General features: G+C 28.9%; 1 protein-coding gene across 1 annotated transcript in view; it reads right to left on the bottom strand.

Annotated features, from left to right (window-relative positions):
- LOC108782252 (LON peptidase N-terminal domain and RING finger protein 3) overlaps positions 1–15146 on the bottom strand; it is a 35940-nt gene extending 20794 nt beyond the window's left edge. Inside the window, exon 1 of the mRNA XM_018550471.1 lies at positions 14585–15146. Within this exon, the coding sequence (XP_018405973.1) occupies positions 14585–15146 (562 nt within the window). The remainder of the gene's footprint in view (positions 1–14584) is intronic.
- Positions 15147–15382: the final 236 nt, after the last annotated feature.

Here is a 15382-nt window from a genome sequence, read left to right as displayed (position 1 = left end):
TATTTGTTATAATTATTTGTTAAATGTTTACGTGGCAGGCAGTATGCACAGAATGTGTTTACAAGAGAACACTTTTAATTTTTTCTTGTTGAAACATAGATTGATTTACAAAGATCTTCCTTATTGTTCAAATGGAATTAAGTAAAAAAAGGGCAAATAGGAGTCAAGCGCTATAATCGTTGCACGAAATAAAATACAATTGTAACACAAATCTCTTTATTAAATTAATTATTCTTGAGCCCTCTTCAGAGACATAAATTACTATTATATATATATATAATATATACATGAAGACTAATTAGTCATAATTTGTTAACTTTCTTCTACAATTTTTCAATACTAAGGTTTTTTTTTAGTAAAGTGGAAATGACTCACTATGACTAATTAGTCTTCATATATATATATAGTATTTCTAACAGTAATTTATTTTTCTTATTGATTTTTGCGAATTTATATTATGTCACAAAAAACTTTATTTATGTACATTTTATTATAAATTTCTTATTAATGAATTTTTTATCTAATTAAAATATTTTTTATATCCTATTTAACCTCAACTCTGGTTTATAATTGACTAAAGTTGGATAATTATTACTTAACTCTCTCGCCATAATATTCTCCACCATTATGTAATACCTAAAGTGTAAAAGATAGGTCGATTCGTATGAAGGTAGGAAGGTGTGTTGTAATCTGTTGTTTCCGATTGCAAGGCGAAAAAGGTTTGAAATGGCGGATTCCAGTTCTCTCTGCGGCAATCTATTACGACATATCAAATAAAGGAGAAGGCTAAATACGTATACAGAAAGAATACAAGGAGAAAAAAATAAGTTGCGTGTCACTGTGACCCAGTTTTTGCGTTTTCCAAATAGTCTTTATCATTGAGCATCGAAAAACGCCAAGAGCACACGTGATCGACCTTTTCTTCACTATGTGTTGTTACTATATATTATGTGCAATAAAACGAGAAAACAACTATATGTAATCATCCCGTATTAAAAAAATTAAACTTATCGACATTAAAATATTTTTAAAGCACTGCGCTACAACAATTAAATTAAAAGCAAAAGAATACGATTACTTTTAATATTTGGAGTATAAATGTTTACTTCATTATTTCATCCATAAAAATTTTGTGCAAAATTATGTAACACACGATTGTATTATACAATTGTTTTCTATATGAGAAATTATTTTTTAGCTTCATTAATATATTGTTAAAATATAATATTATAAATAACTGACGTTAATATGGATATATATGTATATATAAATATAATTCATTTATTTAGTAATTATATAATGTTGTTAATACCTTCATTTTTTAAATTATCGATAATTATGGATAATAAAATTGATATTACACACGAAAATTAAAAGTTATTTATAATAATTAATAAAGTGTGTAGAGCAGATGATAGCATTTACTAGGTAACTAAATCATAATGATCATTATATTGTGAATAAAAAATCACTAACATTACATAAATTAAATTATAAAATGATATACAATAGTATCTTATCATTATTAAAATTATTCGTTATTATTAGTTATTACTATCATTTTTAAAAAAATAATTTCAATATAGAGGATAATTCTTGTGAATAATATATTTCTTATTATAGTATGTGTACATGTTTTATTTTACCTTCTTCTTTATTACTTGTATCGTTTTAGTATACTTAAATAAATTTAATATATAAATTATAATTATTTTTCTCTCTCTCTCTCAACTAAATAAGTATTGTACGCGCTTATTGATCTTTATATAAAAGTATATTCTATTTTTTATGACACTCTATTAGACTCTTTAATTATTAATGCAAGAGTCGACTCGAAAAAAGGCAATTTACTCGAAAAGAAGGTGACGATAGTGACGATACTTTTCAAAGCGTATATTACCCTCTCGATTAGGGAAAACTTCCGCTGGATTAAACGATGAATCACGAATTAATGTGCGCGCACGTTTAGAATCCGGCGAGTGAGTAAGAGCAAATCTCGCGATTGTCTTACGTAATTCGTTCAGGTCATCACAACTCCGAGTGTGGGCGAAACACTCGCTGTGAAACTCGGCTTTAGATCCGGATCGATTCGCGGCTATTTGTTCATTCGCTCGTGGTTTCTATTTAATCGGCCAAATTTTCGTTGTCGTGCCAGGCGTTATCCGACTAACTGGTCGGATTGCCCCGCGGTGACTCAGTCAAGTCAACAGCAACTCTTCCCAATGCAAAAGTCAGTTTTAGTCGTTAGAATTGTTTGTACTCTATTTTGTATTGTTTTTGGATCGCGTTGTAACCACAAATACTTATGAATAATACATATTTGTATCTTTGGTTGAGTCACTTTTGAGTGCCAACGATAATAAGGTAATTAAATGATTATACTTTACTTATTATTTTTAAATAATTATAAAAAAATGTTCTCTATAATTATAAAAAAATGAAAAAGCCCAAGTATTGTCAAAAAAATTAAATAACACAATTTTGAATATATATTATAGCAATGAATCTCTAAAGTAACTTTCTACTACTAAAGACAGCAATATCTAGTAAAGATATGATGATAAGTTAACACAAATGATAATATTAAATAGTATATAGTTTTTAATACATAATGTTGCCAAATTTTTGTTGACAGAAATAATAAGGAGAATTATATTAATATAGCGATGATAATTTTTTTAGTTTTTTCATTCAAGTCTTCAAGTTTTTTATTAATTTTCAATTTTTATATAACATTTTTATAAAAAAAGATGTGTAATATATAATTTTCCGTATAATAAACTTAATTATAATATATTATTTTTACTAAACACATTATTTGAGATGTTATTACCCTTGATGGTACTTTCCAGAGATCGTTTAATCTTTAAAAATTTTTTTAATTAAAATATCTTCCTTTAGAAATTGCGTTATTTATCGTTAGAATTTATATGCACGTTTATTTGTTTGCATTAAATGTTTGTAAGGTAAGTATAATCAAAATAACAATGACAAATCACGTACAATTTAACTGTAATTCGTACATGTCAAGCACAGCAACACAGCGCAAAGATGCTTTCAGCCAATACATTGTGCAATTCAGTACTGCGCTTCTCGCGAAGCGAGTTGTAATCGGACTCAATTAGAAAATATGTAAGAGTTCAAGCAGCTAAATCAATTTAAGCACCCTGCATTGATAGAAGCAACCTCGTGAGACCCTCTGCGTTGCCGTTGATTATCGCTTCGTCCACGAGGACCGGAACTATGATATCTATTTACATATGTCTGAGATAAATTCATTCTATGACACACTGGATTATTCAGCATGGGAGGATAAAAATTCTCTAATAATATGCATATAAATAATTTGTTACTCTATGTGAGAAAAAGCAAGATTTTTATTTTCATATTTCTAAAAAATTTAAAATTCAAAATTTTGGTTTACTAGTAAATTTGAATTAATTTTTTATTTGTATGAATAAATTTTGTTCCTGGAATTTTTGTAAATATAAAGTTAAAATAATACAGACACACATGATAAATTTGTCGAGTGTTAATACAGAATGATAATGTATTTTAAGCTTTCATAGTATGCATTTTAAATGTTAAATGTAAACAATTGTTACAGTAAATGTGTGGATAAGAAACTATAGTTACAAATATAATTATAAATTTATTATTTGAAATTTTATCAAAAGAACTATTATTTTATGTATTTATAAAAGTTTAAGAAGTAAAACTTAAGATGTGATACTAAAGTAATAATCTATATAGGAACAGATAGATTTGTCAACATTTGTGAACATGCTGTTGCTCTTTTGGACTCTAATATATTTTCAGGATTAACATTATAGGATAAAAATCTGAAAATAGCATCTTGCACGTACTGTTCGTGGCACTTTCGCGTCGTCTGTGCCACCCTCGAATGCGAGAAAATTGGCGTGTGGATTGCTGTTCTGTCGTCGCCTTGACATAAATCGACTGCGCCTGCGACGGATTAATTTCGCTTCGCGGTAATTGCACAACCGAAACGCACTCGCGGATTTGTAAGAGCCGTGGACTCGCTCGGGCGTGACGCTGTTATTATGTATAAACGTATGTATATTGATCGCGTAACACTCATGAGTCGCGGGCAAAAGTCGTGGGAGAACTCGCGATTCTGACGTGCGAGTTTTCGAAAAAAGATCAATAATTGCATATAAAAATGTGTCGCTAGATATTTAGAGGCCAAATGTCGTGAGATAGATTGCGTCGCAAATGTGCGGGAGATTGAAAAACGGGAGGTTGAAAAAATGAATTAATAACATTGCTCTTTCTACATAATGAGATCGTGGCAATAGATAATACTTCAGGGATTTGTTGATAAAAAGTTGACAAATTATGTAGTGATTTCAAAATATAACTAAATTAAAGTTATACATAAATACGATTTATATTTAATTAGGAGATACATGATTAAGTATACCTAATTTTCTTAAAGATTTATTTAATACAAACATACATAAAAATACATAAGTAATCAATACTTCTGTAAAATCAATTAACAAATCGTATCTATCAAGGAGACGATTAATGTATGTAAGTAAATAGCAGCGGATATGCTGGCTTTTGACATAAGTCTATGAATATGTGGGCAGTTGTTAATGAAGCTATAATTTGGACGATACAAAGTTCAGTTTATTATTTAACTTTCATGGATAATAAATATTATTAGAAAAAAATATTTAATAGAATATCACTTAGAAGTTTTAGAAATATCTTATAATTTTTAGTATATAATAAAGTAGTAATTTAATAAAATAATGTGCAAATAATATGTGTAAATAATAAGTCACAAAATTCAGAAATAAAAATAAGAAATAATTAAATTATTTAAATAATAAAGCTTGTATGCAATTTATTTTCGTGATATGTAATAATTTAATATTACTTCAAAATTTATAAATCACGATTTATTAATTTTACTTACATTAGTCATTCTATTCTGTAGAAAACTCTAAAAAGCCTGTATAAAAAATTATCTGTATGTAAAAGATTGTCTTTTTTACTTGTTATATCTTTTTTCGCGTTTTTAATTTTTTCAATAATTATGGTGATTAATACTGTTCAAAGTTTATGAAATCTATGATTGGTAATTTTATTGAAATATAAGTTGCAATATATAGTAATATCCAACATGAAACGAATCGAGTTTCGATTGATGGATGGAAGATTGGAGAGGGATTGAGGACATGACCCACTTTTATCAACGGTATCTTACAGACGTCATAAACTACCCATTTTTTTTCTTAATTGTCCATCCTGCAATAATACACCTTAAATTTAAAAGTAATTTTGCTTTTTTATGCAATTCAAATCTTAATGTCTCGGATTGTATCTGCAAGGAGATGAGTTTGCGTCGCGCAACTATTCTTTATGTATGTATACAAATATGACACACATAGTATACATATTTGGCCTTAATTAAGAACGTTGACGTATTTAATCCTCCACATAACGTGCACGTCCTTAAGAAAGAAATTATAAATGACAGTAATTTGTTGACTATACGTATTTGTGTGTGTGTGTGTGTGTGTGTAAATTTATATAATTAAATCTGTACAATTTATTAGTACAGAATTGGTTTTACCTCAATTTTTGTAACATAAAATTTAATTCTCAACTACCAAAATAACCATATGGCCACAGATTACTAAAGTTATTCAAGTTAAAACATTGTGCAAATTTTCATGGTATTGTTCTTTGATAAGATTAGTTTCTCTGAATGTATATCGACGATAGGCCGGTTTTAAAGCTTTATACAAGGTTTTATATCATCACGTAGCCAAGAACGATGTTATTACAAAATCAAGAAATAAAACAATTTTCACTACTACTTTAGTTTATATAAATATTGTTATTTAATTATATAAATATAATTAAACAAAGAAATTAAATATAATATTGTATCACATAAATTAAGTTAAATATAAATAAAATGTGAATATTGCCAATGTTTTTAATAATATTTAAAAGTAATTCAGATATAATTAATTTAGGTGATAATTGTATTAAAAGACTGGTCTAAATAAACTATCGCGTGATTCATGTAACAAGATAGCATGCGTTCTCCGACATAGCTCGTCTTATTTACTGTCACGTTATACGTACATTGTCACCTTTAATGCTACGAGCGCTGGGCAATAGTCGCAATTTATTAGATTTTAGGTTAACGAAAGATCAGTTTTAATATATTAGATTGAGACAGTAATTCATTTAAAAATTAAGCTGAAAATTGCAAGACAAAATATATGCACAACATTGTACTCTTTCAGCTTAAATATAAATTATCATTAAAGAGAGATAATCATAAGTAACTTAGTTAATAGATCGTAAAGATATCTTCTACGTGAATTATCGCTGAAAGTCATTACTCGATAAATCTGTCCAAACGTAATAATGTCGGTTCATATTTTACGTTTATCCCAAGGCACAATTTGTACGTCTTAATTAAATCATAGTTCAACATGTTAAAACTAAATGTTTCTATTCAAAAGGAAAATAATTATATTCTAAATTGTAGAAAAAAACAAAAAATATATAACACAAGAAAAAATAAAAACATTTATAACACTCTCCGCTATAATTCGCCATAAAGAATTGCAAAATAAACCAGCAAATAAAGCAGTGAGAGAGCATGAACTCACTCAAAAATAAATTTCCCCTCGAGGTCTTTCTTCACTAAACCAGAGATCGGCGCGGCCCTGACCCGAAAATCGCTCCCGTTGCTCTTTTTGCAAATTGTTGAAGCACTACGAGAGCGCGTCCTTGATACGATAGGACCCGCAGGAGTCGCGTCCTCGCGCGTGACAGCTTCTCTTGCGGGACCGAGTATAACTCGAATAGACGATGACATCTCGGATTTGGCAGAGATCCATGCACGTGCCGGGGTCGAATAGGGATTCACGAGGTTTCTTGAGATGCACGCCCACAGTCTAACGTGTTTTCCGAGGTACGTGTCGCTCTTCTAATTTCCCTTGGAGAAAACACATTATTCTAACTGAGATAGGATGAGTTTCCTATGTGAATTTTATTTCACTTGTATAATGTTAAACAAATTTTTTGTAATTTATGCTTTATAAATATGTAAAAAATAAATGTTTCTTTACAGTTAAAGTTTGTATTAAATATATTTACGTATATATTTCTTTTATTTTAATTTGGTCTAAACGCTAAAGTTAAATTTGCTTTAATACGTCGGAAGCTTTTAACACATTTTGTAACATTGCGCTATTGTTCACGTTATTTATAAAGTTCATATAAAGTTCAACAGTGCTCAGCATGACTATGTCAAGCAAGGCTTTACTCGACTATTGCAGCATTGATCGAAGTAGAAAATGATACATGAAGAGCTATTTGTGATCTACTAGTAGAAATTAAATTAGGTCATCGACAGATTGCTGTGACCCCGATTTATATGAAACTGAAACATTTTTTTAATAAATATAAATTATCTTAAGTATAAAATTTAAAACACTAACGGAATAATTTTTTATTAAAATTAAATAGGACATATATAAATATTCCTTATTTATTATATATACAATTATATAATTTTTTGAGAGATTTTTTTCCTTTAATAGAGAAATCCGAATACATTCTCTTAACGTATATTTAATTAAATACGTTTATTAAGATGTTTTAAATGTAAACGTAAAGAATCATTTTTTATATAATTAAAGCTTTTTAATTATTTATAAAATAATTCAACAAAAAACAATATTAAAAGGATGCATACAAAATAATAAGAAAACTTAAAATTATGGAATATTTATAACAATTATTGTATTGTATAATGCTTTCAATTAATTTAATTTTATTAATTTAATTTAGGGAATATATTTGATACTAATGTACATTTATTAAAAATAAACGTGGTTGAAAGTGCATTTCATTTAAAATAACACGTAATTATCACCACGTGCAGCTTAATATCATCTTGCATAAGCGTTTTGTATTAAAAGACTTTTGTTATTACACCGTATTGATAAATGCAATATATAATTTGAACAATAAATATACTGTATCGATAACAAAAGATAATTAAAAAAAAAAGTATTCTATTATTTTATCATTATATGAAGTTTAATCATTAACCTTCTGCATTTTTCGTTTTTAAATTGTAAGAAATAATTAAAATGTATATGTAAGAATTTTTTATATGTATAATTATATGTAATAGTAAAAAATATTATAATAAAATTTCTTATATATTACTAATTATAATTAGGCTTACGTGAATATAAATTTAAACCAATTTTAAAATAAAGCCGATTATAAAAGAAATTGTAAGGTTTTCAGAAAACCATTCTGAAATAGAAATCATTTAACAATTAAGAAAAGTCAACATTTAACAATTAAATGATTTAATTTGCATGTGTAGAACAATGACATCGGACTTAAGAATCGCTTAGCTGTAGCCATTAAATCCACCGATGTAATTTTGCGACGCTTATCGGCGGCGAGAAAAGCAGCGTCGGCGATCATTATGTAAGCAAGACCGATATATGGAGCTCGCGTGCATAGTTAAGGAGCGTAAAAGCGCACTCCTCGTAGCCTGTCATCGCTTTTATTTCGTCGAGCACGTTGCACCGGCGCGACGCGACGCGACACACGCTAAATTTGTACTATATAAGCGCAGCGGCGCGTCGAATTTAATTATAGCTTCCTTTAGAGAAACGAAACTCCGGGATTCGCGAATATGTGGAGAGATGAGTATCGGTCTTGGCGAAATGCTCTTGTGGGTGGCATTCTTTATATATGGCGATTCCCAACTGATGACAGTTACGAATTCCAAAGAGAGAAAGAAAGAAAAATGAAAACGAGATGATCATAAAAATATGTATATAGCTGATTTATAATAAAATAAAGAAGAAAAAATATTTATCATCAAAGTTAATGTTTATATTGCTTATATAATAAATTCAACTCCAGTTTTATATTAGAAAGAAGGTAAAAAGAAAAGGAGAGCGTTTATGTGTTTTAAATATTAAGGTCTACACAATCTGTTATATTTTATAAATTAGAAGTATTGTAATATTTTTCAATTTCTTTGTGTTTCAAATTGTGATGTGTACTTTCACTGTTATTTAAGAAATTATGTGTGTGATACAATATTATTTTATTCTATATAATTTTGTAATTTAAAAAATAATACATTGTATTTTTTAAATGTAAACTGAATATACTGGACATAAAGAGAACTTATGCCGATTAAAATAGCAAATTAGTCAGACTAAATTGAGTGTCTCTAGCATTCTCGCGTGTTGACGAAGATGTTTTCAACTAGATCATCGATGTCTGCAATACAGAATGTTTCGGGGGGAGAGAGAGAGAGAGAGAGAGAGAGAGAGAGAGAGAGAAGAAAAGTAGAAATATTCTTTTATTTAAACTTAAATATTTTTTTATTATTTGTATATATTTTGATATTTGTTTCCAGGCATCTTATTTATATTTAATATGTAAATATTTGTACTTATATATTTATTATAGCTTATTAATTTTTTATTTCTTGTAAATTAACAATACAGTTTTAATTCTAATTTAAAAAATCTAAATTAAATTTTTAACGATTTACAATAATTAACGATATATATTTTAAATATTTCATTAAACAAAATTTTCAGAGATTTTTTTAAGACGAAGAATTTCATATAAAAGATTTAACTCTGTAATTATTTCCTCATCTATTACATAATTTACTAACGAAATGAGATACATTTTCTTTCGTGCCAACGAGTTTCGTTCTAAAGTATAGTGTACGGCGTCACTGAAGATCGTTATTAAAACTACCGTAATCAACCTGTAGGCCAGGTGAATGATGCAGGTGCGACCGAGGGTAGTATGGCTACCGTACATATATTTATATACATATAACCCGTTTTATTCCTAGCAAGATCTTCTTTGTCGATCTTTAAAATTTCGTTTTCACGTAGAATCGCTCGTTAGTAAACATATGAGCGATAACGTTGTTTTACGTAATCTTCGCGTTTTAACTCGACGATTTATTGTATAGTGTAATATATTCACGAAGATTCCGATTCAATGCTGTATGCAATATTTACGCGTCACATGTGTGTAAACAACTACGTCACTTGCTAATCGCATTTATCGAGGAAATCTTACACCGATATACTGCGATTATCATTGCGTTTATTGAGTTTGTTTACATTGGTTTATAATCATTGTGTACGTCTTTTTCTCTTCACGTATAGTTTCACTCTTTTCAATTCAAGGTATCAAATACATCAAAGCAGCATCTTATATTTTGTATCTACATATTTGCATACGTTCATTTTTTCTTCCAATATTCTTACTCTGTTATATAATTGTTTTTATATTTTTCTTATTATTTTATTCCCGTTATGAATTGTTAATATGATAGTATTTCTTTCAAATAATTCTTGAATTTATGTTCGTTAAAATCTTATTATTGATTATTGGTAAATAGCAAACTTAAGCGATGAAGACCTAACTCAATATGTGTTTTACAATACATAATCCCTTAAATATTTTTCTCGTAAAAGATCCTATTTCAAGGTACGCGTGATGACAAAGATAACAAGGACGATCTTGGCGAGGTCGATTAGTCATGAAGCGCTCACTTGTTATCGCGTATACGCGTCATTGTTCTTGGTAATTCTGTTGCTTGATAGCCTCGAAGAGAGAGATAGATATAACTATAATACGCTTCAAAAAGCGACACGAAGGAAGTTGAGATGATGTGATCGATCATTTAGCCATGGCTCGCAACAAAAATTATTTCAAATACATTAACTCGGTGTCAATGAAAATTAATAATGTCTTGTTAAATTTCAGTATTATAATTCTGAATTATCATAAATGTTTAATATTTTTATACTTTCAATCATATACATGTACAAAAGTAGTGCATTTAATGCTGATGATGAAAAAAGAATTTAGCATTCTAAAATATGGTTTTGCAAGTTAAACATTGAAAGGTGTGAGGAATTGATTCAGAACGCGTAAATATTTATATGCTATATCTCATAGAATAGACGTAGCGTGTCTCCGGATGGGACGTCGTCGATTCAGACCGATATCTCCAAGAAACGTTATGTAAGAACCGCTTCGGACTGGCCGTGAACTTAACGGCGTCGTCGTCGTAGTCGAACACGGAGGCCTCCCTTTCCACGCATTTTACACATTCGGTGCACTCGAGTATGCATAAAAGAATACGGATTTCAGTATTCAATTTGGGTCTTTTTGTCTTATCACAGCAATAGTTTTATACGAATTATTACACGTAATTACAATCATTAAAAAGAAAAGCAAGAGAAAATTATATAGTATAGCAACAGTGTATATATACATATATGTATATGACAATCTAATTCAATTAACCTATTTATTAATTTAAAAATAAGATAGATATGCAAGGCTGATGTAAACATTTATATTTCATTTTCTTTTTCTTTGTGATACGACTGTCGGTTTTTTACCTTTGATTTTTTTATTTCTAATTATGTGAAATACCAGTTATAAATTATAAATTGAATTTCTGTGGAAAATTATTACATTTAAAATAAAATCAATATATTTGTTATGGAAACAATTAAATATAATGAATAACAAAAATTGAGGGTAAAGCTCAATAAAGATGAAATTCGATAATTTTTAACTTCTAATGAAAAATTATGTCATGTAAAACGTTTATCTTTGCAAACATATAATTATAGAATTGCTGAACAATTATCAAGTTTATATCTAGAAACATATCATTCGTTGACCTATCTCACTACTCGTTTGCTTGTACCAGAATGTAACTCAATAATTTATTTTTAATATTTAATTGCTTTAAAACTGTATTATTTGTCAAAACTATATTATTATATTAGCATTTATGCTTAAATAAAGACTTTACGTAATTTATAATTAAAGATTAGCAAAAATCATTAGTAAAAAAGAAATCATCGTTTTTCCAACAATAAAATTTATATTGTAGTATTCCGTTTGTATCAAATTAATATTGAATAACAAAAATTATATTATAAGTATAATCAATAACACATTTTTAAATAAGCTTTTTGTATTTGTAGATAAAATGTATAAAATATTTCGTGATATATAGAGTTAAAAATTTTTCAGTGACTAAAATTCTTCCACGTCAGAGCAGTTAAGGGTTAAACATCAAACGTGCAATTTCAATTTCTGCTATTCGTCTCTAACGTGCGCAGAGACTTTTGTTTGTTTTTCGAAACATAAATCATCTTTACATTACTTCCCAGATTTTACCAAAGAAATTATTCAAACATAAATAATATTCAGAAATCAGCGATATTCTTTGTTGTCTTAAAATTTTGTATGTTCTCAAAATCATCAATGCTAAATATTTTAACCAAAAAGTAAGATGACTACCTTTTTAAATGATTTTTTTGTATGTATAATATGTATAAAAATTATAAAATGCTGTTGAAATCAATTTAAAACTAAGCAATAAAATTTTACATATTTAATCTCATAGAATAATATAATAATAATATTTTATGTTATAAGAATAATTTCGTATGTTTTAATATATTTAATTAATAAGCCAACAAATAAGATTTACAATTTTATCATTATATTAATTTGTAAACATAATTTACAAAATAATAAACGTGAACAATACGTTGTATGATTAATTTCATTACCTTACTTTATATAGAAATATTTTCAAAATATTGAGCTAATACTAATATAACTTTACATTAAATTATTTAAACAAAGACTTTATTTATGTAAAAGTTATCCATTTAATATTGGAAAATATAAAATTTTTGTAATAAATGATAGTTTACTATAAAATTTTCATTAAAAAGAAGTCTATTTTTAAGAAAAAAATAAATAAAATAGCACAAACCTATTAAGTTTGGTTAACGACTCATGAATTAATGCAAATTAATGAATAAATTAAAAACAAATATGACAGATAATGTGAGTCAACCGCTGATTATAATTTGCGAATAATTATAAATATATATTACAAAGTCAAGCAACCTTTATTTCGATGACGTTTATAAATTTGTTTCTCGTACGTTTCGACTCTAGTTTTGAGTCATCTTCGATTTTTAAGTGTCATAGGATTTGTAATTGAAACCTTAAACGACAGAAAACAGATGTGAGTGAATTAATTACACCGAGGTCAATAATCGGAGTCTCTTTAGCTTGGAGTGATAAAAAACAAGATACAGAAGTGAATAAGAAAAAAAACAACAAATATACGTGAAAGAATGAATCTTATTACGAAAGATATATATATATTTATAGATATATATATTTATAGATATGTACATAGATCTCGCTCTCTCTATATATATATATATATATATATATGTATGTGTGTGTGTGTGTATGTATATATCGCAGCAAGTTTACTTTGTTGCTGTCTAATATTTCCACATTAAATCCATAAATATATCCTGTTCTTTAAGCAACTACTTGCATTAATCCAGATAAAGTAGGAATGTATTCCTTTCTAAACAAGATGCTTTTTTAGTACTAAATGTTCATGATTTTGATTAAATCGTGGCAGATTATAAAATGCGAATGAAACCAATATACTTTTAGTCTATCGACTCGCCTGAAATATTATTCAGATTAGGTGTTTCGTAATAATCTTTATATAACCACATGTTTTTATCCTTTGCTTGCAAACAGAAAAATTAAAAATGGTGTCACCTGATTTTTAAGAATCGTTTTTAATGTTATTTCTTTGTAGGAAAATTAAATTTGACACAATCCAGTTGAACTAATTTTAATTTCAATTAAAACTAAATGAATGAGAAGCATTTTGTGATCAAAAAGCATTGTTGAAATTGTGACATTCATATATGATACATCAAACTGATAAGCAATATGATTCAAATAGAAAACATCAAAATTTGATAATAGATTTTAATGATTCATAGTCATTAAGCAATACTTTTAGATATTTTTCTTAGGTGTTGTTATATATACATATACACACACACACACACGCACACATATATATATATATATATATTAAGTAATATTAAAACGTTTTTATTATTATTATCATTTGTAATTTATTCTATTTTAATATATTTTTCTGTCATACAATATATATTTTTTAAAAATCGTTTCATTTTCTTCTAAGTTACTAATATTTTTTTTGTAAGCATTTCTTACTTCTTAAATAACATAAAGCGTTAGAGGGATTCTATGAAAAATACTTAAAAGTGTCGAAAAGATCTTTTGCATCTAAGAAATTAAGTTTTGTGGCTAAAAATTTCCAATATATACAAGGTTTTATTAAGTGTATCTCACAAAGCAAAGCTTTAAATAAATTTCTTTTTCTATAAAGACTAAATATCATATCTAAAATATTTTTGTCATTGAAACACAAAAGAAAATTAATTTCCGTTAATTAGAAATCATTAATCACACAATAAAAACCTTTTTTCCTATTCTATTCAATAAAACGGAACCTTTAGGCGCACATCATGTTATTGATAAAGAGCACCGATATATTAAATACGTGATACGACTTAAATATTCATCGAGAGACAAAGGAGCGTCACAAGGAGATAAGGTGATTTCTTACCGAGATGAACTGCCAGGTTGTATCTCTCCAGTGCTTGACCTAGGTGACCCTTCCTCATGAGAATATCACCCTCATGCCTCGCCCGACTGGCTTCCACTTCTCGTGGCCACCATCTCTCCACAAGTCTTTGCACTAGCACATTCGTTTCACTCACAATAGCGATTTTAATTCCACATACGCGACAGTTCTTTGACGGATGCACGCAGTTTCTACAGTACGTGTGACCACAGCCGGCGGTCATCGGTTGGTAGAGGGTGCCTTCACATAGGGGACACGCGAAGGATGTCTCGAGCCTCCGTCTGGGGTTCGCTCCGATACCGACCATGTCCTCCAGGAGCGCGGTTGCCAGGTGTTTCAGTCTGTCGGCCGGCACGGACATCGCCGTTGAGCATCTGGAGTAGATCTCAATAGACTCCCTGATACGACCGCACTTGACCAAGGAGTCACCGTAACCAAGCAGCACCTCGTAGCTCGATCCTTGCTGTTTCAGACATCTCTCGTACAGCTCGACCGCCAAGTGGTAGTTGCGGGAGGTGAATGCCTCTTTAGCCAGCTCCGTCATCGCGTTGCTCCTCGTGCGTCACTCTTTAGGAGTGAGAACAGAGTGTATCCTTTTGCAACGCGTTCTCTTTACGAGTAACTCGCGTACGCACGCTGAACGTCTTCTCGGTAAAAGCCGTTCGATGCCGGTTTCGTGATGTCAAAGACGACGCACATCTTTTAAAAACTATACGTGCGCGGGAATTACGCGCGGATTGCGTGACGAAGACACGGTCTGTCGGAAATCAGAAATACAAT

Source organism: Cyphomyrmex costatus, unplaced genomic scaffold (assembly GCF_001594065.2).
Source record: "Cyphomyrmex costatus isolate MS0001 unplaced genomic scaffold, Ccosl1.0 scaffold123, whole genome shotgun sequence".
Taxonomy (NCBI): Eukaryota; Metazoa; Arthropoda; class Insecta; order Hymenoptera; family Formicidae; genus Cyphomyrmex; species Cyphomyrmex costatus.
The sequence above is the reverse complement of the archived record's forward strand: the minus strand, read 5'-3'. Positions and strand labels throughout refer to the sequence as shown.